Consider the following 24678-nt stretch of genomic DNA (forward strand, 5'->3'; position numbering starts at 1 on the left):
GGCTGAGACGTTCCAGCCCTTCTCTCTCTCTGGACTGGGTCATTGTATCAACAGCAAGGCAAACTTGTGATTGCACCTCTTCCTGCACAACTGCTTGGGAAGGGAAAAAGAAATGCTGTGAATAAAGCAATCTAAATTTTCCCAGGATGTGGAAAAAACAAGGCATTGCTGGAAGCTCATTCTCTGGGTATATGGATAAGAAAACACACACTCAAAATGAGGGTTTAGTGAAAAATTTTAATTCCTACTCCCACGGGACAAAACAATTTTTCTTCCAAGTTAGGGTAGAAAAATGCCATTCTTAGTACTTTTCTGCACTACACTGCTTCATCATATGGAGAACATGAGAAACAAAATCTAAATCCCCACATTAATACCAAAAGATTTCTTGTTAGCCTGAACTCATTGGATTTATGCAACTGGGTTACGTCACATCTCTTTCTTTTAGTTTTGCATTTTCTATTTTCATATATTTTCCTCTCAGAAGACTCAGTGGTCTGAATATTTCTCTAATGCCTACAAGGAAAGATTAAAATCTCTGATATGTACCCAAATCAGGCATTTTCCTTCTGGAAGACAAGATATCCTGGACAACCTGGTCACTGTGCATCCAGAGAGCACTGCTGGAAACAAGGACTGCCTACAAGGACACAACAAGGTGGGAACAGGATACACACAGGCCCTTTATTTCTGTCTGCCACCTCAGTTTTCTCTTTCTAGAATGTGAAAACTCCTAGCTTAAATACTGACTAAACCATACTTTTTTGGAATTTACAAGTCATTCTGTTTATCAGTGGAAGATCTTGTCTAGGGAGAAGGGCTGCCTGAAGTCAAAGCTGGAGTAATTTCAGCGTTTTATAACAGAATTTATCACAGAAGTAAGCAAGGGGCACAGTAGTTGCATGTATATATGTATATATGTATATATGTATATATGTATATATGTATATATGTATATATGTATATATGTATATATGTATATATGTATATATGTATATATGTATGTTCATCTTGAAATAGAGGGCAAAAATATGACTACCTGTGCTCCAAGAAGGAATGTGGAGTATTATTTAAGTTTTTCTGCAAGAATAAACCCCAAACATCTATATTTCCACAGGTTTCTATTTGAAGATTTATCTAGAACCAATGACATACCTAGAACTGAAGTAATATAAACAGAAATTATCTTGTACACATGAGAATTTGTGTGGGTCTGGTTTGGGGTGTTTTAGCACAGAAGACATTAGCAAAACTATCTGGAAACAGGTGAGTTCACACAAGCAGCAAAAATCAGAGGTTCTGTATCAGGTTTCTATAGCATAGACTTTCCAGAGGGGCTCTCCTGTACTTCAAATTGCAGCTGATCTCTGACTTGCTTTTCCATCAAAATGTTCACCACGACAGAAAGAAGTGGCCTCCTTCAATTCCTCTTCACAAAAGTAAACCCTCTGTCCTCTGTGATCCTCTGTAATTCCCATAATCATGTCTGCTGTGCTGCAGTTCCTCTCCTGCTCTGTATCCCAGGGTTGATGGCAGCCCAAGTCACTCAGGGCAGGCTCAGAGTCTCTCCCCTCACCAGGGCTTGGCTCCACCATCATGTGTCTGCCAGTGCTCTGCAGACAAGGACATGGAGTCATGTAGAGGTTGCTCTTGGCTCTTCCTTTAAGACAATTCCTCTTCAAGTCAGGTAAGAGGCAATTCCATAGTTATTGGTTTGAGAATGCCACTGGGAAAGGAGATTAATATTTTTTATGAATTAATATTTTATATTTTAATGAACCACATTAATATTTATTAATGTTTCATATGTTTATTAGTTCCTTTTTTATTCCATATTTTTATGAATCTCCTTCCCAATGGCATTGCCAAACCTCTACCTAAAGTCTCAGTGGCATTCTGAAACCTCTACCTAGTGTGTCAGAAAAACTTACTCGGTTTTGTTTTACATCCTTATCATCGCTCTCTATTTTCCCTCTACTCTAGTCTCTTATCTTCAACCAGAGCAGCAATTTAGACTCTGAAGATGTAGAATTTTACATTATTTAGGGTTGCTCAAAAGCTATCTATTCCTTTAACATGAAACAGTTCATTACAATTTATAAAGGTAAAATAAAACATTAAGGAATACTAACTGAAAGGCTTACTAAACCTTGAAACACTTCTCTTGAAAAATATTTATTCCCATTTCAGTGGGAAAGAAAAAACTCCAATTGTTTATACTTGCCCTATTTTTTGGAAGCAAAAGTTCTTGCCTATTTTTAGTAGTGAAAGTTCAAAAGTGAAGATGGTGAAACAGTATTTTCCTTTCTTGAGTCGACATTATTTACACTGTAATAACAAATGTCGAATAAAATAAATGTTGAATAAAATTTCAGAAACAGAATGCACCATATATGTGTATGCCAGCAGATAAGAAGCTAAATCATACCAAATCTGGACTAAGACAGTGTTTAGGGACAGGGCTGTGCAAACAGACCCACTTCTCCAAATGTTTTCTCAGGGGAATTTACTCTGAGAAACAGTTCCAAGCTAATTACTTTCTCAAAAGGATATAAATGCTTTCAATTCTAAAACTCTCCCAAACATTTCATCAGGAAAGGTTAACAAATGTATACCAATACAACCAGTTAGAAATACAAAATTCTAACTATATGGAAACTGTGTCTACCCAAGCCCATTCCATAATGGCATGGATTATACACACACCATCCAAACAGCCACTCTGTACACAGTGCAAGCAAAGAAAACAAGGATGTTAAACTGAGTCTTCTTGTGCTACCCCAAGAGTCAAGTTAAACCATGGAGCACAGGATTTATAGCTAATGCTAAATAATTTGTCATATTATCCACATAATACAAATTAGGCTGATAGAAAATAAGTTCGTGCCTTTTTTTTAGCACTTAACCTCTCAAATTTTCAGACTTTGAAAAGGTCATAACGAACTGTTGGAACCCTGAAGCCTGAGAGTTATAAACTTCCTGTGCTTTCTGACAAAGACCCTCAAAAGAACACTGCTATTGCCTTGAGGCCTTGGAGAAGGCTTCCAAATTTGAGTGATAGAGTAAAAATCACGGGTATGTAGTTACAAGTGTGTGATTTCACATGGTGAAGGAATCTGGTGTTTTAGAATATAGTAATGGGTATGGGACAAGATGGATGTTCTTGGGCATTGTCCCTTCTTGTTTCTTCTTCATGGTTTCAGGTAGTAGTTTTTGGGTTGGATAGTTAGTACTGCAGTGCAGGTCACTGGTGTTTGGTTATTGGGTCAAAAGTATAAATAATATAGGTGTTAGCTTTTAATTGGATAGCTAGGCTTTAAAAGACCTTGTAACTAGCTAGATACACCTCCATTTTCCTTGCTTTTAGCTTGTTAGCTGGAAGTGTTGCAGAACTCTCTGTACTTTGGATAAGATTTAATAAACAACCAAGTCCAAACAAGAAATCCGTCTCTTGTGTGTTCTATCCTGACTCTGAGTGAAGGCAGAAGAAAAAAGAAGCCAATATTCTATTAAGGTACCAACCTTTCAACTAATACAGGAAAGTTTGAGAAAGGAAGACCTTGCAGCAGAAACCTCATTTTAAACACAAGGGGAAAACACCGTGAGGAAAAGAACATCCTGTTTCCAGGAAACCAGAAATCTCTTCCAGTTGATTCAGTAAGCTGCTTACATAAACCATATGTGATTCCCACATCTGGTCTTTCTCAATGGCTCTGTTTTCTCTGGTTTTAGCATAAAAAATTTTCAAGATGCTCATACAGCTTTCTAGGGTTAATTTTTACCCCTAGGTTATTTCTCATGGGTAGATTAATGTGGAAAGCTGTGTAAGGGAAAGTATCTGAGTTGCCATCAGAGACACAGTTCCTGCTCCTACTGGGAATGAGATTATTCCCATAGATGGAAGCACTACTCACATGACAAAAAGTAAAGACATAATAAGCTCTTTATATGGACTGTTAGACACAACATTTATCCCACAGCAGAGAGTTTTATCTTTCCCAAATGTAGTATCAGATTAACATTTCTCACAGAAATTTGGTCTACACAGCACAAACAGAAATGTATCTGAAGACTCAGAGTCCAGATCTCACATGCTCCTGAACAGTCCCAAAAAGCACTTCACAGGAAATCCTGTGAAAACTGGGAGACTCTGGTAAAAACCTCAGCCTTTATAGTTAGACAAAGCTGTGCTGGGCCACCTCTACAGCCTGATGCTGTAAGTCCATCACAGAGCTTCACACCACCTCTGCTCCCTTACTGATTTGTAGGGGACAGGACCACACTGGAGGGATTCCTCTTCAGCGCTTCTCATTCTTGGTAGACCACCAAACACCTCCCATGTAAACCTCATGAACTCATGTCTTTGCTTCTCCTTGACACTGGGATTTCTGCTCTGCCAGGTAAACTCAGCGTTTGTCTAGGAGGCAGACAACATACTCAAGGAACTAAATTTCTCCAAGTCCAGTTTTTTAATTGCTCATATGGCCAGTCTACCACTGTACTGCTTCTGACAAGCAGCCAAACCAAAACATGGCTGGGCAGTGCAGGCAGAGTAACAAATCCTCGTTCCAGTGAAGCAAATGGGAAAAGGATCTCAGCTCATGATTACTACTGCAAGTTGCAATAAGATTTATCTCCTCTAGTGTCCAAATCAGTTTAGAAGGTAGGACTCAGCTGCAAATCAAGAAGGGATGGGAGTGCTGAGGGCAGTGGGAGAGGGAAGCTGTTCACTGCAGAAGAACCCTGGCCAGCACCACGCTTATCCTCTTGATGATAATATTGTGACAAAGTCCCTGAAAATTCTAAAATTAAAATATCAATCCCAGGAAGCACTATGTACCTAAGTGTAAAAATATTCCTGAATAATTCATCTGAGGTCTTACCATTAATTCAGGTCAAATAGAGCACATTTACCTTTGCTTGACTCAACTCCAATCCTGTTCTTCCACATAGACAACAGCACAAGTAGCTACTTGACTCCAGGTGCATCATTTGGAAGCAGAGCAGCACACATGAGCTCTCTCTCATCTCACCAGTGCAACCATTCTGTGCTGGGACACTCAGAGCTGTCAGGGAAACAAGCTTTCTCTCACCCCAAGTCTTCTTTCTAATCTCTCATTCCCAACATTATGCCTTCCATGCTGTCCAAGAAATTACTCTCTTGTGTTTCCATCAAAGCCTAAGGAGCTCTTCTCATTAGGAGAACTGCTCATTAGGAGTGCTGCTCTCATCATCACAGAGTTCTGACTCCCAGGTTAATTAGTCCAGAAAGGAAACAAGACTTACTAAGTGAATTTCAAAGCTATAACAGAATATTCTGAGTTCTGGGAAGGCACCCCACAGGATGATCAAACCCAGCTCTCAAATGAATGGCCCGTAGGGGTATCGAGCCCTCAAACTTGGCTTTATTAGCACCATGCCCTGACCAACTGAGCTGTCTTATCCCAGGTTGTGACATGATAAAGGAGGCCAGAGAATGCCAATATTCATCATCCCTACACAGGATCAGTTAGCTGAAATAACAATCTGCTTAACAGAAATCAAACTTAACTCATGCAGCAGTGGTGAGAGTGTGCTTTCCTTTAACTCCATGGTGAGACAGTGATCATGTTACTCAGGCCCCCAGCTGCACATCTTCTTTTTTTGTACATTGTGGTGGAACAACCATGCAGCCCAGCAAGGGAGGTGAACACGTCAGGGGGCTCCAATGAGCTCCAGGCAGTGTGTGCCCAGGGTCTGGGCTCTGTGGAGCTCCTGCAGACAGACAGGAGCAGGGATATTTTCCCCAGGTCTGTCTACTGATGTCCATGTTGACTTTCCTTGAGGGGCTGTCTCCTGGTTTGGAAACAAGGACGAGATTTCACAGGAGCTATTTTCACTTTGTGGTTATTGTGACCCAGGAAGATGAAAATACCTTCCAGTGATGAAGTGACTGTTGTGAATACTCGAATACCAGCAAGGGAAAGGGAGAAATTAGATGGAGAACGTGTCCACATAAGCAAGAAAATGGCATGCTTCAGGCCAAGTTCTTTGCAAAGAACAAGAATGATCAGGAAGGAACTTGTCCAGGACCAATAAATCAGGGGAGCCTAAACAGCAAAGGGCAAAATCAAGAGGAAAGAAGTTGAAATCAGGATCACTTTAGGAGTGGACAAAATCAAATATGAATCAGTCTCTCACTCTGTGTTTCCTTATCAAACTACATTAACAAACTCTTGCCAGAACAAGCAATGTCTGATCCATACCTCATCAGCAAGGATGAACCTGATTAACCTCTCTTTCAAGGGACAAGTGGGAAACTTTCTTTTGTCAAGCACTACACTCAGCTACGTTGTTTTCCAGAAGTAATTTATTTTAGACTGAAATTAGTAAGGAAATATGTCTCCTCCTCTTCCTCTAAGGAAACCCAGATGAGTAAGGCTGGGGCTGCAACCCTATTCTTTATTTCCCAGTTCTGCCTCTCCAGATGGCCACATTTCCTTCTTGCAGGAAGAGTGACTCAAAGAACCAAATTCACTTTATTACCATCTCCCAGGTTGCTCACTGAATATGGTCTTCAAAAAACAATTTAAGTGCTTTCAACTTGAAGTGGAAAGCTTTTTAAGCCTTTCTGGGAGAAAAAATACTGGTCATCAACATGCAAGATCTTGTTCAGTGTGTATTCTGCCACTAACTTCAATCCATCTGAAGGAGAAAAATCCAGACAACGCCCCACTGTCATACATCCTCTTAGCTTCTAGCTCAGCTTCCTTCCCTGATATCTTCTTATGCAGCAGACTCTGAGAGCAGCTGCCACTATGCTTTTAAAGCAAACAGCATTTTAGTTAGCAGAGCAGCAGCAGGGAGACACAGAAGTGAAGCAGGCAGGCACATACTATGGAAAAGTCACCCAGAAGCATCCCAAGTCTACTTCTCAGACCTGGAAACTGGAAACAATGTGCAGAGGCAAAATTCATGGGTTGGTGAAGGATAAGGAAAGGATAAAGGAAAAAACACAAGCATGTATTCACTACCTGAGACAGCTGGAGCAGCTGCCTGACCTTGGGCTGGGTGGTCAGTGTGGCAAGGCAATGGGACAACACTCAAAACACCCAAGCAAAAAGGAAAAGTCATTCTCACAATGTAATTAAAAGTGATTCTTTTTCCTTTTTTGTTAAATTCCATCCTCCATAGGAACCCAGCCCTGTGTATAGGCAGTTTGAAGACTCTCTCTGCATTATGGTGGTTATGAAGTTGTTATCTCTCACAGCCACTTTAGCTTCCTGTCCCTTATGTCAGCACAATTTGGAGTAATGGCATCCTTGATGTGGTTAAGACAGGGATAAAAGAACACAAAGACAGGAGACAGCTGTAGGAACTAAACAATGCACTGTGACTTGAAAACTAAAGCAAACATTTTGACAGGTTCTGAGGACCAGGCTGTCAGCCAAAAAAAGCAACCTTTTATAGATTTTACAGCAACCTTGAGGTTTCCCTGAGGAAACATGCTGTTCTGCACACGTTTAATTTTTGTGAAGTTAAGAGTGGCCAATCTATTCTTTCTAAGGCCATCCCACGACACTCAGTTCCTCTAGGGATGCAGTAGCATTGACACATCCTTTAAACTATATTCAAGTTTCTTATGATCACATCTTTTAAGAAGAAAAGTGCAAGATGTAATGACAAACAAAAATTATTTTGGTTTCACAATTAATCTTAAAAGGCCAAATGTATTAAAGAGTACACTGGGTCACCACTACTTTTCCCAAAGAAATTATTAATACACTTAGAGCTCATGTGTAATACTTCTCCAATTGATTTATAAAAGCTCACAAGCACTGTGCTACAAATGAAAGAAATGATGTTCATATTTGCTTTATTTGGCTTCTTTTCATCCAGGTAATACAGAAAACAAGACAGACAATCAGTATCAATAGAGCATGTAACTTTAGATAAAAATAATTAAGGAACAAACATGACACGGACAATAATTGTAAAAATATAGAATACACTGTTTTGATTGACTGAGGTTATCTTCGAATCTGAAATAAACTGCAGCGGCTGTGGTCAAAAATATTTCTGTAAATTTATTTCAAAAGTTTTGAACAAAACATTTAAAATAAAAATTAACTTCTTTTAAAAAGAAAAAATAACCCAAAACACCTTAAAAGGCCCATGAATTCCCATTTTCTTTTCAGAAAGGAAGCAAAGTATAAATCAAAACAACTAAAAAGCCTGGCCCCCTCCAAAAAAAATTAAAAAAGAAAAAAGGGACCAGATGGTGTTTTGGTTGGATCAGATTTTTTTTTTTTTAATTAGAAAAAGTGAAAGGTACAAATAAATAATTCATATTGTGCCTACAGCAGTGGAGCAAACATCACCCCTCACATCCCAGTAACACAAGTAGACAGACACACAAAACATTTTACCAGACTCTGGAGAGGCCACTGCTCTAGAACCAGCAAAATATTTGTTCTGAACACTGAGTCAGTCCTAAGTTTTAAATCTCCATTGTTGATTTTTCAGCTTGACAGTTTGTACCCTTAGTAAACAAATGACATAAAAGGCACAATCCAAATTGCTGTGCACTCTGGTAAGATGGAGTGTTTCAGATGCACAGATGCTCATCAAAGCCAAAATAAAAGAGAATTCTGTGAGTGATCCTGATACAATGACAAATACTCAGACAGAAGGAAGATTCCACCACACAGCTGCACTCCCCCAGGAGGGAAGGGGAGAGTCAGAATGGCAGCCTTGTACTTCTATTAAGGAAATAAACCCTGTCCCAACCAAAAAAAGCCCAGAAGCAGAGGGCACCTGGAGCCTTCATCCCCTTCACAAGATGAGGAGCTGCAGAGCAATGCCCAGGAGTTCATGGTCCTCCTGAGCAGCCTGCTGCCCAGCAAGAGGGGATAAAGCACCTGGAACTTGTGGGAAGACTGGAAGTAGGCTTGGGCTGGCAGTGATGAACAGCTTGGGATGGTGGGACAGAAGCAGAATTAGGTCCCAGCTCCTAAGAATAGTGCAGAGTCTTTATCTGCTATCAAAAGTATGACAAATCAGGAAACTCAGTCTCTGTAAGACTGCCAACTGATATCATTGCAGTGAAACAGGATACTGAGCTCAGCCTGGGACATCCCACCCAGTGAGGTCCAGCCATGAAATAATGGCTTTTGGCCAGCTAAGCAATTTATCTGTGTTTAAAAAGACAGAATTAAAATGGATGAACACGGGAAAGACTACTCTGAACAGTCCATAAGATGAGCACAAAAACTCTTGACAAAATCCATGCCTTTTGACAGCTCAGCAAGGAGTAGGACAGGGTTTTAAGAGAAAGGAAAGATGGAGAAGGCAATGTTCCCACTACTGGCCTTTGTTACCGTTTCCTCCTGACTCATATATTGAACCCCACCACACACATCCCTAAAAAACCCCAGAAAACACAGAAGAAAACATTCCAGGATTAGAAAGAAGTCAAATAAAGTCAATTACTTATATATTATACAAATTACTTACAATTCTTCCTTCCAAACTGTGGCTGTTACTGCCTTTATGTAGTCACCTGCTTGGAGACCTATTGCTCTTCCCCAATAATTTTGGCAAATCCTGTGTGGTTTGAGTCCTGTGATTTTGAGTCCAGCAGGTCTTTCCAGACAGAGAAAAAGGAGTTGGAACAGCTGGATAAGAGAAGAAAAACCAGATGACAGAAGAGAGTGATGAACTCTCAGAGTTGCTGCAAGTGGAATTGCAGACGGATGTTGGCAAAAATTAAATCCCTGTCTACTGCAAGAACAATTTGGCACTGGAAGAGAGTCTGCAGAGCTTCTATCCATGGACATTTTCAAAACTCAGCTGGAAGAAGACAAATATATTTTGCCCAGCAGCAGGATCAAGAGTGGCATGGCAAAGAAGGTTTTGCCTGACAAAATCTCCTCCTCTGCAGAGCAGCAGACCAAGTGGTCCCTCCAGTCCTATATTTTAAGGGCCTAGACCAGACAACAAATGTTGTGTTAGTCATTTCAGTGATCATCTCAGCTTCCAGACAGGACAGTGTATATGATGTCTTCTCCTTTTTTTGCTGTTTCTTTCCAGCCAGTCAAGTCACTATGTTTGTGTCACTATGTGTAATGTTGACTTCAGGCTGCTGGCTTCCAATGACGTGGTAGATGGATGGAAATCCTCAAGGGTCCTAGAAAACACAAAAAGAACCCCAGGAAAGGATGAGTTGTTGCCACTGTGTTACTATCTCAGGATTTGCTTAGCAGTGTAGTTGCTGTTGGGACAGGAGAAGAGGAAATGCATGGTGGGGAAGTGATGAGCAGCAGTTACAAACCCACCCTTTGGTGAACAACTTCCCTGCTTTTTTAATTCTGCAAATCACACACACTCAGAATATGACATAAGGAATATACACAACCCTGGAAGGATTTGTAAACTGTGAGAAGTAAATCAACTTTCTTCACTGGTAATAATGCACCAATAATTAATTAATACACATATATTGAGTATGTAAGTAATTTGATATTTCAGAATATCTTTTGTATGCTTGAGATTCAGTTTGCATATCTATCTTTTATCTTTATGGCTTTGAAGACAATAATAAAATACATGGCATCATTACTTTTCATGTAGAGGAATATGAAAGAGGTTCCTCATCTGATAAACCTGCATTCAGACAAAGTATTTTGTAAAGTATTTTGGAATCAAGTATATAAATAATTCTTACCAAGGAAGTGAATGAGAAACTGAAACAGCGAGGCAACTATTCACATATTATAGGAATGCTATTTGTTCTCCCTTTCAGCTGCCAGCCTGAACTTTATTTTCTGGTTATATACAAAGCCCTATTGTTGGAATGAAAAGGAGAAGAAAAAACCAGAAAATTACTTCATAATGAAATATGAGCACAAATATGATGCACAGGATAGAAATTGTACTAGTCACATATATCTAAAAGGCTCCCGGTTTGCAAAGAAAGGGCTTTGTGTTTTAGTAGCATAGACTTCAGTGCCTTCCCTTTAGATGTGCAGAACAAACTCCAAGATATCTCATACACCACCACCTTCATCCTGTCAGTAGCAAAACAGGATTTATTTCAACCTTCCAGACAAAAACCCAGCCATGGCCCAGGAGACCAGAGTTCATCCAGTGACCTTCCCCTCCTTCCTCCTCTGCCACTCCATTTCCCCTGCTCTTCTGAATGGAAAGCAGGATAAGGAGCATGCTATTCCCAGCAAAACATGCCAGGAAGACAAATAAAAGACCAGCAATCCCTGTCCTTCACAATGAAAACAAGTAGCACTAAAGCATGGAAAGCTTACAAAGTGTGCCCATGCTCCCTGTATATATGATACAGACCAGAGGGTACTGCAGGCACAGAAACATTTTCTGGGAACAGAAAATTAGGTGGAATTGCTAGGGAACAGGACCTGTCTGGAAATAGTGTGTGATTAAACTCAGAAAACATCTTCACTTGAGTTGCAAAATATTTATGTCTGCAGGAAACCTGTTGGGCAGCCTGAAAGCAGAATTACCCTTTCACTGACATTTTTGTCATAAGGGTTGTTGTTTGGTTTGGTTTTTTAATTCCTCCCCACAGTAGCTCTGTTAAAGTCTGCTTGTCTATACTTTTTTTATACTGTGACATTTTGGGTTTTGGGATTTTTGGTTGGTTGGTTAGCTTGGGTTTGGGGTTTTTTTGGTTTAGTATCAAGAAGGGTGAAGGAATGAGGCTGTTGTATACTCATTGTATGTTTTTTCTATTTTGCAGGAATTCAAAATAGGACAAATATAATCTCCTACTCCCACTAAAGCCACACTTGAGAGGAAACCAAGGCTACTCTAAAATGAGCCTCACCAGCTGGGACGTGACTGCCAGAAACCCATTCCTCTATGAGCAGAGGAAGTGTGTCATATCCATCTGTATCATGAAGCAGGGACTTATATCCTGAATTTGTCATCTGAAAATCTGGTATTTAGTGGTCTTCTCTGGAAATATTATTCTGCAAATTCTCTAAACCCAAGCTGCTACTGTATTGTTCTCAACTACTGAATCTCTTCCTAATAAGAAAACCAGATGTCAAAGTAAACACTGAAGAAACATACCAAGTTGTAAGATAAGAGCTGTTGTAATTTTTAAGCTAGAGTTTAGAAACAGAGCCTTCCCCAGACTAAATACCAGAGAATACTGCTATAATGACTCTTCCAGAATTAATTACTATTCTTTACTATAAACAAAGCAATAAAAAGTGAAACCAAGTGCTTGTTCCTGTAAAGTTTCCCAAAAACTGGAATTCCTGCATAGTACTTACTTCCCAGCCTTCCAGGACATATTTGGCCACCAAGATTTGTGTTTCTCATATATTATATTCCCACATATTATAGCTGATCAGCCAAGCTGCTATTTTGCACTTACCAGACTTGATTCTAAGCTATTTGTAGGAACTATCAAATCCAAAAGGCAATAATCAGAGAATCTTAAATTCCTACCCAGGGTATTAAGTGATCTCCAGCTTGTAGCAAAGGGGTATTTTGAACCTGTTTTGGAGTACTTGTCTAACATATTAAGTACATTGAGGTTCAGCATTTTTTGGTACACAGACACCTGGCTGTGTTCAGACACAAACAGAATCATAGAATCATTAAGGTTGGAAAAGACCTCTAAGGTCATCAAGTCCAAGCTTTGATTGAACACTACCTTGCCAAGTAAAACATAACACTAAGAGCAGTGCTGGTTATATTTAAGCTCCATAAAATCTCCACTTGAAGGAGAACCTGAATGTTTTGATTTCCAAACAGGAAAAACACATTTCTATGCTGGTGCTTTCTGCAGAATGGATTTTTTTGTCTGGCCTAGTCCCTTCTTCTATGACTCTTCAAGTTTTCTTCTACCAGACTAACTTATTCTGTTCAGCTTTCTAAACTATCCAATCTCATATCTACTCAATTAGAAGCCCCATTTTTTTCCCCTCTTGTAACAGTTCTTTTTAAACACAAACATACTATTTGAATATTTCTGAAGCCTTCCACATGGCAAAACCTGTATAAGCTACCCAAAAGAGAGCAACACACCAATTTTTAAAAACAAAACCAACCAACCAAAAACCCCCTACCATTCTGGCCTCTTTGTGAAGTAGTCCTTCCTCACAGGTTGCCACAAGCCTCCAGAAAAAAATGTATGCGTGGAATTTTATCCCCCTGCAGATGGATACATCCTGAGAATTAACTATAAAGCTTTTTAATTGGCCAGGCTGAAATATGAGTATCCTGCAAGCCATGAAATAAGCAAGTGATGCTGTGGAAAGCATTCAAATGAAGACACATAAATGACAGGAAAGTCACAGGAATTTATTCAGGCTAATAACCCTTATCTTGCTCCTACCCAGGCACTTGGCTTCTTAACTGGACTGCTTTATCTCAGTGTGGTCTATAGCTAAGCTCTATTAGTTGAGTAAGGAATGAAAGGATTTAAGTTTTCATCAGATGAGCAGCACCAAGAAGCTTCAGGCACTGGAAAATGTATGCCTGGTGATTCTTTGCCCTGCTCATTGCATTTACATGGAGTGATAGGCAGAGCTGGGTTTGCCTGCCTGCTTGGTAGAGGATGAGATGTGTTTTCCAAAGCTTGTGTGTCAGCACTTGCCACAGAGGCTGCTCAGTTTGATTCCAAACTAGTCACTAATCCACAAATGTTGTGAAGACACTTCACTTGGGACATTTTCAGAGAGAACCAAAATGTTTGTATGCTTTTTAACTGGTACACAAGGCAAATCCCTGAGGGATAGGACATCAACCTTCAGCCCCAGATACCTGATTCCCAAGTATCTACCATGAAGAGGAACAAAAATAAAAGCAAAACAAAACTTAACCATACTCTCAGAAGCAAAAGCACTTGGAAGGAGCTTTGTCAGAGAAGGCTCCTCAGCCACCCAGATGAAAAGCTACTGTTTTACTTTAAAAACTGAGCATCTTGGCAAGCCTGGAGAGGCTGTACTTGTTATCTACTGCAGAATGAAAAGAAGTACTGAAGTCCCAGACAGACCCTGGTATTCTTGAGCCAGTGCTATTAGCTCTCTATTGTGCTGTTACAAACATCATGTCCAAAAATATGTGTGTAGGCACTGCATCTCATTTCAGCCAGTCTGAGAACAGTGGAGGGCAAAACCAGAAAAGGGCTTTCTGCAAGATAGTTCTGCCTTTTATGACCAACTACAACCAATGCTTTAAAAAGCATAAACATATTTTACAGATGATCAAGGAAATAACGAGTCACCACATAACCAGGCTAAGAAGTTTTGGGGATTTCCTCATCACAATACTTGTGGAGTGGTAACACACTGTAAATATAAGTGTTAAAAATTACCATAGCTTCACAGATATTCTCAGTATTCTAAGGATGGCCAGGAAAGTGCCACATACATGGAATGATATACAAGATGAACTGTAAGTAACTCTTAGCCAACAGCAGAGAGCATCCTGGGAGAGAAAAAAAGAATCAGATGGTGGTGGAGTGATTGAACTGTGCCACCACTGAAGTTTTACAGCAAACTAATTAATGATGCCTTCAGGGAAACAGATGTAAATTAAAAAGACAGACTGCACATTTTACTAAGATGGTCACTGTAGGAAGGAATATGATCAATTGGTCAAAATTATTCAGATTAAAGTAATGCTGCCTTTTTTAAAAACTGATCCAGGTCAGTGCATTACTGAAACTCAAGACCAAAGTGCAACTGAAAAGATGCAGACTATGGCTGATAAAAACTACACTGCATTAAAAGAACAGAGACTTATTGACTTACAACATCACTGCAGAAGTCACATTCTGGCATTAGCATTAATAGAAACCCATGAAAACCCGGAAAAAACACAAACAACAGATGTCATTCAAATCCTGCTTTTCTTGATAAACTTTAATCCAACAAACATCCACACTAAATGCTGTTCATCTAATTGATGCCCTCTCTCCCACTGAACAGGGATTTATGTTAAGCCTTGACCTTGTGACATGTTGGCACACATGTGAGGCCAGGAATCTTGATGTCTTCCCAGGCAGCAGGACATGAGAGCCCACTTCTCTTGCAGACACTGAGGGACTTCAAGCTCTGAGCCTTTAGCTAAGGAAAAAGAGGCACAGTGCTTTCAGTCGAAACTGTTCAGTCTCCCAAATGTAGGCTCTGTTGTTGTGCATCACAGCAGTGACTCCACAGCAGGAACTCGGGTCCTGCATGACCCATGTCATGGCACAAGGATACCTGAAATGGCCTGGGGGCTCCAAGCCTGATACCTAGTGTGTGATGCAGGCTGCAAGAAACCTCCTGTCACTGCCTGCCCTGTTACAAGCTACCACTGAACCCACATAAGGGCATTGCCCAGGGAGCTGCTAATATCCACAGTCTAGAGTCATACCAGGACACATTAACATCCTCAGCCTACTCTAAACCTGAACAACTGGTCTTGTCAAGCTGGGTTTCACTGGGTGGCACTGGTCCAGCTTCAGGCCCCAGTGCACACACAGCATCCTAGTGTGGCTCTCATCTGCCCTGCAATGAAGGGGCTTCAAAACACTGCAGGGCAGCACCTGTGCTTTTTGGCACTCTCTTTTCCTGGTCGATCCCAGATCTGCCCTTGGGGGTGATCCCAAATTTCTATCAGATCACCTCCACCTCAAGGTCTCTCCTGCAAGGTATGCTGAGTACAAGCTCCTTTGTGCTTGGAATGGTTGCTCTAGAAAAAAGATATATCTTTCTTGTGAGCATTTCATCTTTTTCTTCTGATCCTTTAAAAAGCAGTATTTAAGAAAGAGCTCCTTGCACTTTAAGTTCCAGGTTGGTGTGAAAATTCAACAAGAAATTTTATCTTCTGAATTTTTTATAAGATCAATGAAAGCCTCACATACATTTTACAATTAAGACATTATATCTGGGGTGTAAGAACAGTTCAATTCTCTTTCTACTCAGTGAAAACTTTTGTGTCTCTGGCAGTAGTAGATTCAATAGGTCAAACCCTCTTAATAGTAGATGTTGTAGGTCTAACTTCACAACAGACAGGTGTGATGCTCCTTGAAACCTTTCTTTATATTATCTTATTGCCCTGAAACAGGTATCTTAATAGCCAGGAACTGAGTTAGTATGTGATGGTGTTTCTAAATATATTAGTGGAATTTAAAGCCAGACATGGAATTTGGATTTAGTCAAACAACAGTGAAACTACCAACGACCATCAGATTTCTGTAATTCTGAAGCTTATGGTGTCCCCCCCACTGACTTTTTCTGTTCATTATGTTACTACTAATTAAGAGCAGAGAATTGAATTGATCCATGACCAGGTTATTACACACTCAGAGATGTTACACTGACTCCAACTTCTCCTTAATTCATCACTAGGAAGCACACTCATGTGCCAAATTTGAGCACACTTCATCATACTACCCTGTTTGTCTTAAATAATGCAAAGATGGTGCCATCCCAGTAGAAAATGCTTCCCCTGAGAGGACATCACTCTGCATTGGATTTTCTCTCCAATGTCTACTTCACCTGCCAAAAATTATCTGAGCATACTGCACTTTGTGAGCTTCCAGGAAAATGTGAAAGATAAACGAATTATTTCTGCTGATACTGCTACTTCAAAGCAAACCAAGAGCAACATGTCCTGCTCTGCTTGAATCTTTCCCTCAATTTTCAGCCTTGGATTGTCCCTTGGCAGCAGGAAAACAGCTCTTAAACTTACATGCAACTGAGGCAACCTCTAAAAACATATTACTATTATTATTATTATTGTTGTTGTTATTATTAGTATTAGTATTAGTATTAGTATTAGTATTATGTCCAATATGACACTCATACCCCCAGTGGTATCCCAACAAAATCTCATTCTTCTCTGCAGGTGATCAGACACCTTATTAAGGGCTCAAGGAAAACCACATTTCCACACATTGGTAACTCACCACTTCAACTCCTCCTGCATAGGATCTTCCTCCAGAAGAGCATAATCAGAACTGTGATGACTACTAGAAGCACTACAATAATCACCAACCAAAGCAGAGATGATCCCTCTTCTGTGAAAACAAAACAACAAAACACCCACATCAAATTTTAATCTAGCTTATTGAGAAAAAAAGCAAAACAAGCCAAGAGGATGTCTGATTAATGACAGCAGTTCCTCTGATATAGTTAAAGGTATTGCTAAGGTAAATGAAAGCAGCAATTGCTCAAAAGAGAGAATAAAACTATGTATCTTCAAAAATAAGCTACTTGCCCCATAAAATGTGAAGAAAAGATGTGCTCATGGTGAAGAACACTGCCATTCCCATACCTCATAGTGGTTGGCATACACACACAAGCAAAACTTCATACAAGTCTTAACACTTTCAGAAGAGATTTTTTGTTCACCCAGAATTTTATTATTTTTATTTTAAAACATTTAACACTGTTGAGAAGGCAACATTAATCTTAAGAAAAGAGGACAGGTTATGTTTTGCTGCCTGGAGATAGCTCTACCCAGCAGCTGAGTGTAAATGTTCCTCCCTGGTTAAACATTAGCCACTTCGTTTGACTGCTATTAATCAAAATATTATAAAAAGGCTCATTTCACTGACATTAGCTGGGAAATTGTATGACTTGAAATTTATTTGACTCAAGCCATAACTATTATGTTTTTTAACAAAGATACATTGAACTATTCCTTTGAACTTTTGTTCTCTAAAATATAACATTGTTAAAATAACAAGCAGTTAGCTGATTTTTTTATCCACTTAGAAAGAAATAACAGCAGTCTTAGTTTTCTGGTTTCTGAGAAACACATTTTAAATGGCCAAAACAAAATAATATTGGAGATAGGATAAAAAGATTATTATGCTTTTTCAGAATTGTAACGTAATTCAGAATGAAAAACTAAATTGATTTTGAATGTTTAGAGAGCAGATATTAAAAATCATGTCCTGCTCTTTACTACTATTCCTATAACAATCACTTCTTGAGTATGCAATTTCTGAATTAACCCAAAGCTACAACCTGCTTTTCTTATCTTGCTAATTTACAAGTGGTCTTCAATTTAAGGCTCTGGATATAGAGATGTGAATTTTAAATCACCCAAGTCAATGCTCCTGTATGAACTAAGAATGGCACTTCAGCTTTTAATGTTTCTGCTCCTTATCTGCAGAAGCAGGGTCAAAGTCTTTCCAGAGAACAGAATGTTAGAAGAAGAAATAAAATTAACACTACAAGATACTAATATGTTACATTAATGTACCAAAGATTTCTGTATAAACCAAATGTAAGAATCTTCAACTGACCCCCTCCCTGTATGCCTGAAAGTACTATTCCTCCCTGACCATTAAGAAAGTGGACATGTACCTTAGCAAATAATGAGAGAAATGAAATCATAGTATAGTGGTTAAATACAACAAAACATGCAGTAAGTTAAACTGAAACATTTGACTCACAGACAGTTTGCTATGAATTTCAAAATTTCTGAGTTCATCAAGCAACCCATAGAGTTTCTACTCATCTTTCTACTCACAGGTATCAGCTGACATATTTATATTTATTTTTAGACTTAAAATTATGAAGGCCTATGTGGAAACCTATGTTCAACTTGCTGATCTATCTCCCTAGCTGATTAGTCTGGCTTTTTTTTCCCCTCTTGGATAGGACTCCAATATATAAGTACCTCAAAATCAGCAATGGATGCAAATAGGATTTCCTGACATATACACATCTCATTCCCTCCTCTTCCTAGAAGATTCCTATCCAAATATGCTACTGCAAAACATGAAAGCCAAGGGAAAGCTAACAAGTTGCTTGTACTGCTCACCTACCTCCTTTTATTTTCACAGGCAATTCAACTGCTTCATTTGTGTTGCTTACTGTGCAGGTCAAATCCCGTGCACTGATGCTCTGAATGTTGTAGATTTCCAGTTTACTGGTGATGGACACAATCCCATTTTTGTGCTTGACTGTCTTCTGTGTGGGAGTAGAATTGAACAGGTTGTTCCAGGTGATGGTGGGCTCTGGGAAGCCATGAGCATTACAGGTGACTATCAAATGATCTTCAGAAATGTTGTGATGGACAGACGCATTGAGACCTTCCAACACACAAATGAGACAAGTCATCACCACAGTGAGCACCTGGTCATCGGCAGCAGTGGCAGCCTAACCATTACAAATCAGAGCAAAGCTGGCTGGGCTCACACTGAGCCCAAAGGCAAGGAATGCAAGAAGAGTTCCTTGGGTCAGGTTTCCACCATGACTCAATACTCCTTCCCCCACACTGGAGTTTTATACTGTTGTAATCAATCATGCAAGACTCTATTTTCTTCATGTGGGAAAAGCCAATTCTTTATTCACATAATGCATTTTTATATCGTTTTTACAGACTTCGTGTTTAGTTGGTTATTAGTTTTCTTACTACCTCATTTATTGGTCAGAAGGTGATTTTATGCGTATGTGCTAAGGTTCAAGTGTTTACATTTTTCCTTTGTGGGTTCTCATGGGACAAACCTTAATGTTTACACATGTTTACACTATTTTGCACCCAGGAAAAAGTTGTGTTAATGAACTTTTTATACTAAGATTGTTTTCACATGGGAACTTGCAAACTCCACTTAGAAGAAGTGACAGGCTAGCTTTGATTAAGCAGAGCAGGCCTGATTTTATGAGGCCTTTCTTTTATAATTTCTTTACCCCAAAGATTTCACTCAATCTGAAATCCGAGTATTAAGATACTCTATTAAGTAAAATAATTTCTTGGTCCTATCTGCTAATTCCTTATCACTGGTAGGTTTGGCAGAGCAGCTCACAGCACTGGGGTTGTACCTTGCACCAAAAGGAAACTGCAACTGGAAATGTTGGTTTGCCCAAGTTCCATCTGGGGCTGATCAGGGACTTACTCCTTGCTTTTCAGCTGCTACTCAAGGAATAACAAGTAATAGCCAAAACAACCACAATAGTCTTGAAGACCCACAGAGTTTTGTGAGTTAGAGTTTTGCTCACAGCAGTAGTGCTCTGCTTCTACATCATGTTCCACCAAGAGATGTTCCTATCACTGCAGTTCTTGAATCTGCTCAAGGAAATACTGTGGGTGAGAAAACATCTCTTATTTCACTAGACACACATCCCTGCAGAGAACCTCACCAAAAACACTCAGCTGGATATTTCCTGACAAGGAGCCCACAGGGAAAACATTGAAGAGACACTTGTAATGTCCTGAATCATCCATTCTAGTGTCCCAAAAAGTTATGCTTGTCTTGTTGAGTTCCAAACTTGTGAAATTCATTCTGCCTTTATAGGGCTCGTGAATCTTTAGTCCGTTTGCTTTACTGTATGTAGCTATATTATCATTTGATCCTTCTGAGTCCTTTTGCCACGTCACTTGCAAAACATCCATGGATTTTGTCAGGGCACAGCTCAGAGTTGCATTGTCACCCATCCTCACTTCTGTGTGTCCAGCCTGTGGAACCACTGCAGTGAAAGTAAACACTTTATGAAATGGGCAGATATCACACATATTCAGAGCCTGATGTTGATTCTAAGGCCTGGATTACCTACAGACACAATCCCTTCAGTTATATACTGCTTCTATGGCTTTCCCCTACAAAAGAGTCCATCTCCTGCATACTCCTAGAAATCAATGAAGTTATGTTTGTTTACACTGGCTGAGGCTTTAGCTTTCTTCTAAGCTGTTTAAAAGCCAAAAGCACTTACCTATTTCCGTACCCATATCTGCAGACTTCCCTCTTAAATCAGCCCATGACTCCCTATGCTCAGCAAATACTCAATTTTTGTTCCCTAAGAGCTAGAGGAAGTTTCAATGCATAAGAGAAGTACACGCCAAGCCATTATCAGAGAAGTAAACATCAAAATGCCTTCAAAAGGCTTTTTGAACTGTAGTTTCAGAGTTCATGGTGCATTTGAGATGAAGGGAAGGAAGTTCTTTAGGGATGCCCCACTCTTGGAAGCTGTCAACTCAGGTTAACAATGGTGTCCAGTGTCACTGTAGATATGGGATGCTTCTTGTCCCTCCCACCTCTAAATGCTGCTCTAGGAGATTTTGTGTCACAGCTATCAGCTCCATGTCTCTGTCTCAGCTGTGTAAGTTAAACAGCACCAGCAATCTGTATTTCATCTTTTTTTGTCTCTTACTCTACTGAAGCCTCAGAAATCTGAAACCAGTTCCCCAAACAATTTCAAAAAGATTTCAGGAAATTCAACTTACCATCTGCCTTTCCAAGCCCAGAATATGCCAAACACAAAACCAGAACTCGTAAAGTCATTTTGGAAGAAAAAATCTTCTTCACCTAAAGAAAGACAAGGTGAGATGACAGATCATCTTCTGGTGATATTGTACATTCAAAAATTAACAGAAGATTTCTAGTGTGAAAGACTGTTGTTCTGGGGTCAGACAGCAAGGCTTGACAAATCTTATTGCCTTATTTCCTACAAGGGAATTGCAGACCTGCCTGGAACTGAAGCTAGTGTTAAATTCAAGTGGAAACATTTTGCAAAAAAATGCCTCTTTAACACACTCTACCCACTGTCCAGTTTTTTTGGCCAGTGCCTGCAAAACTAGCTGAAGTATCTTGGGACCATCCTCTGTCAAGAATGTAAGCAAAGCCCAACCTTTTAAAGATTTTCACTGCATGTAAAAAATAAAAGAAACAATCAACTGAAAAGGATTTTCTGTATTACACAGGTTAAAAAAGAGCTGGCAAAGAAATAAATAAGAGGAAGAAAAATGTATTTAAAAACAAATTGCCAGTGAATTTGCATACACACCACATACACCCACAACCAGTAAATGGGTTAAATTTTAAACATACTAAAACATGCTAAAACAACTCCCCAGTTACCAAGAATGGAGACCAAATTGTTATGTGCAGAAACAAGAACCCATCAGCAATGAAGCAAATGAAAAGTTTGTGTAGTCAGATATTTGAGCACAGCTATAAGAAATTCAAAGCACGCAGAAATCAAGGGCCAGCATAGCAAGCAGCAGCTACCGGGTCACAGAATTGTTTATAAAGCAGTAGAAAATGTACCACACCTGCAGGCAAGCCGAGTTTTCAATAACAATCCTTTGCTTCGCTGCTTTAGCACCCGTTAAAGCCCTTAATGCACCATTGCACTCACCCGGGGTAGCTACAAAAATTCACACAGTGAGGAATGAGGCTATAGCGTTATAGCGTGTAGCTATAACACAGCAGCTGCACCGGGCACAGAAAAAATATGTTCTTTTATGTCACAACCCCAGTCACAGGTGCCGCGGGTGGTGGGGGAAAAAAACACCCAAACGAACAGAAGAAGAAGAATAAAAAGACCAAAGGAAAAAAAAAAAAAAAAAAAAAAAAAAAAAGGCGTCAAAGACTGGGGCAAGTAAAGCTCAAATCCTTTATTGAGCCTTCCCGCACCTTGGAGGGCTCCTGAGCCGCGGGCTGTGCCCCTCCAGGGACAAACCGCTCCCCCGCCACTTTCTGGGAACCGCCTCTAACTTCCAAGAAGTTTAACTTCAGAGAAGAAGTTCACCATCCTGGCGCCACACAGGCTTCCGAAGGCAGCTGCCGACTGAGCCGGCATCCGGAGGATCCTCCCGGCTGGGAGAGACGGAGGGAGGAGAGGCGAGCGCGGGCGCATCCTTCCAACCTTCCATCCTTCCATCCTTCCATCCTTCATCCACCCCCCGGCGGGATCCCGCACTGCTCACCTCCGCCCGAAACCCTCCTCCGACCTGCGGATGCCTCCGGGGAAGGCGGCGAGAGGGGCGGCTGCTCACGGCCGGGTACATGGGAGCAGGGAGAAAGATGGAATGAGAGCCCGGGCGGCGGAAACTCCCACGCCGCGGCCAGCCGCTTGTGCCGGAGCTGGGGGAGTCCAGCCTCACACATCCAGCTACACAACGGTATTCGGAACAAAGCCGCAAATTATTTTGGGCTATATCTCTTATATAATTGGGAGTGGTCTTCTGCTTTCGCTGCTACCTTCCTGTTTGGGTGGGGAGGATTTTAGATTAGGATTTTCCACTGATAAAACACAACAGATAATTTCTCAGACCTTGTTGCAGGCTTGACAGAAGCAACCCATTTCCCAGAAACATCATCCTTAGGACATTCAGTGCCTGCTCTGTCTTCAAATGCATTCATACACATGTGCACGTTCATACACTGTTCATACCAGTTGCAATATTTATCTTGCCAGGCTCTAGAAGATCTCCTGTTTTAAGCCATCATTGCTCACAGGAAAAAGCAAACACCAGAATTTCAATCCCCTGACAAAATTAATCGACAAAGAAGCCCACACAAACCCAGAAACTCATTCTTTTTTAAGACACAGGTGTGTAGGAGTATTTGAAGCAATGCTAGTAAACTGCCTCAAGGAAGAAGGGGATGTTTGCAGCTTTCCTGGGTCATCCCGGCTCACCAGGTGTTAGCCTTACCTGTCCTGCTGCCTCGGTGCACAAAGGAGTGCCTTGTGACCTGGAAAAATAGAAAGCTTCTGTCCCCAGCAGATCTAACCTAGCTTGTAGCTGGGATCTGAAGGTCAGGACAGTATCTCTTCCAGATGGGTAGAGCTGTACTTGAAGACTCCTTCCCCTCTACTGTGCTAGATTTAGTGCAGCCTTTCCCCCCTGCCAACCAACTGACCAAAGCCCCTTTCTTTTCAACAAAATTTCAACTTCACCACTACCTTTATTTCTACCTTTCTTTTTATCTCCTAGAATCAATCACTATGTCTTAAATCACTTAAATTTCCCTCTGCCAGCCTTCTCCTTTTTTGTTCTCTCTAAAAGAGGCCAGCAACTAACTCAGCAGTCATTTGAGACTGATGTACCTACACACTCCACACTCTTTTTGTTTTAATGAGAAAAATGTGCTAACAAGTTTCTTTTGTGCTTTCACTATAGCTGAGGGGATTTTAATGGGAAGTCCAGAGAGAACAGCCTCTGAAATTTATCCAGAAGAGACCTGTACCAAAGCAACAAAAGGAGGGAAATCCCAGTGAAATCTTCCTGTTCTTATTACATGAAAATAAAGGGGACTTTGGGGGGATTTGAGTGATATATTATAGTAAATCACATCTACTGAAGTGGAAAATGTCTGTATTTAGGCAAATGTTATTACTTCTTCAGTGGGCTGGAGAAACCCAGAGAAGAAAGAAGAAAATGATGAAAGGGTCTGGAAAACAAGAAGGCTGCTTCTTTGGAAGAGAGGGCATAAATTACAGTTGAGCAGGGAAAGGATGGTACTGAAGTAGTAGGCAAAGACCAGAGGTAACCTCAGGGCAGACAGAGGCAAATGAAAAATATTCCAGACAAATCAGCAATGGTGGAAGATTCAAAATATTTTTATATTTACAGGAGAACAAGGCACAAAAAATCCCCTTCTGCCTTATTCTGTGTTCTAATGTCAACTGTTTCTTTTTACAGGAACCTGGTTCAGCTCAGCAATCTTTACCAAGTTTTACAAGGTACGTTACCTTCTCTGGAGCTGGTGGTAGCCAAGGTGACATGGGCTCTCTGGTATTGATAAATCCTCTAAAGTTAGTGAGAAAGAGAGTATGTAGAGAGCTCTTGTCCTAAAATCCAGAGAGGTCTTTGTTAATCTTTATTTATTTATTTATTTATTTATTTATTTATTTATTTATTTATTTATTTATTTATTTATTTATAAACCATGCATGCTGGTGGAAAGAGCAATTTAAAATACCT

At 40.2% G+C, this 24678-nt stretch overlaps 2 protein-coding genes across 11 annotated transcripts in view; both read right to left on the minus strand.

Annotated features, from left to right (window-relative positions):
- C1H3orf52 (chromosome 1 C3orf52 homolog) overlaps positions 1 to 24678 on the minus strand; it is a 92863-nt gene that overhangs the window by 15126 nt on the left and 53059 nt on the right. The window lies entirely within an intron of this gene.
- On the minus strand, positions 1028 to 22895 carry LOC130257284 (OX-2 membrane glycoprotein-like). 10 transcript variants are annotated; one of them, XR_008841302.1, is made up of 8 exons: positions 22678 to 22895; positions 21193 to 21274; positions 20112 to 20438; positions 18797 to 19063; positions 16925 to 17035; positions 14979 to 15095; positions 10706 to 10823; positions 7839 to 10168 (listed from the first exon to the last, which is right to left on the minus strand). XR_008841302.1 is itself a non-coding variant. In XM_056499643.1 (6 exons), exons 1-5 carry the CDS (start codon positions 22756 to 22758, stop codon positions 16929 to 16931), a joined length of 864 nt encoding a protein of 287 aa, XP_056355618.1. In that variant the 5' UTR covers positions 22759 to 22894; the 3' UTR covers positions 7839 to 10168; positions 16925 to 16928. The 10 variants fall into 10 exon arrangements, 6 of the variants coding, with proteins under 6 accessions (XP_056355618.1, XP_056355677.1, XP_056355648.1 ...); XR_008841309.1 differs by lacking the exons at positions 10706 to 10823; positions 14979 to 15095 and adding an exon at positions 1028 to 1613 and having other exon boundaries at positions 9496 to 10168; positions 22678 to 22894; XR_008841301.1 differs by lacking the exon at positions 14979 to 15095.

This window comes from Oenanthe melanoleuca, chromosome 1 (assembly GCF_029582105.1).
Source record: "Oenanthe melanoleuca isolate GR-GAL-2019-014 chromosome 1, OMel1.0, whole genome shotgun sequence".
Classification (NCBI taxonomy): Eukaryota; Metazoa; Chordata; class Aves; order Passeriformes; family Muscicapidae; genus Oenanthe; species Oenanthe melanoleuca.

Excerpts from the sequence above, each read along its gene's own strand:
- LOC130257284 (XM_056499643.1), bottom strand. The coding sequence starts at position 22,758 with ATGTACCCGGCCGTGAGCAGCCGCCCCTCTCGCCGCCTTCCCCGGAGG. Across the intron at positions 20,439-21,192 it reads TGGGCTTGGAAAGGCAGATG|TGGTTCCACAGGCTGGACAC; the intron begins GTAAGTTGAATT and ends CTTTCACTGCAG. Across the intron at positions 17,036-18,796 it reads GCCTGTGAAAATAAAAGGAG|AAGAGGGATCATCTCTGCTT; the intron begins GTAGGTGAGCAG and ends TTGTTTTCACAG.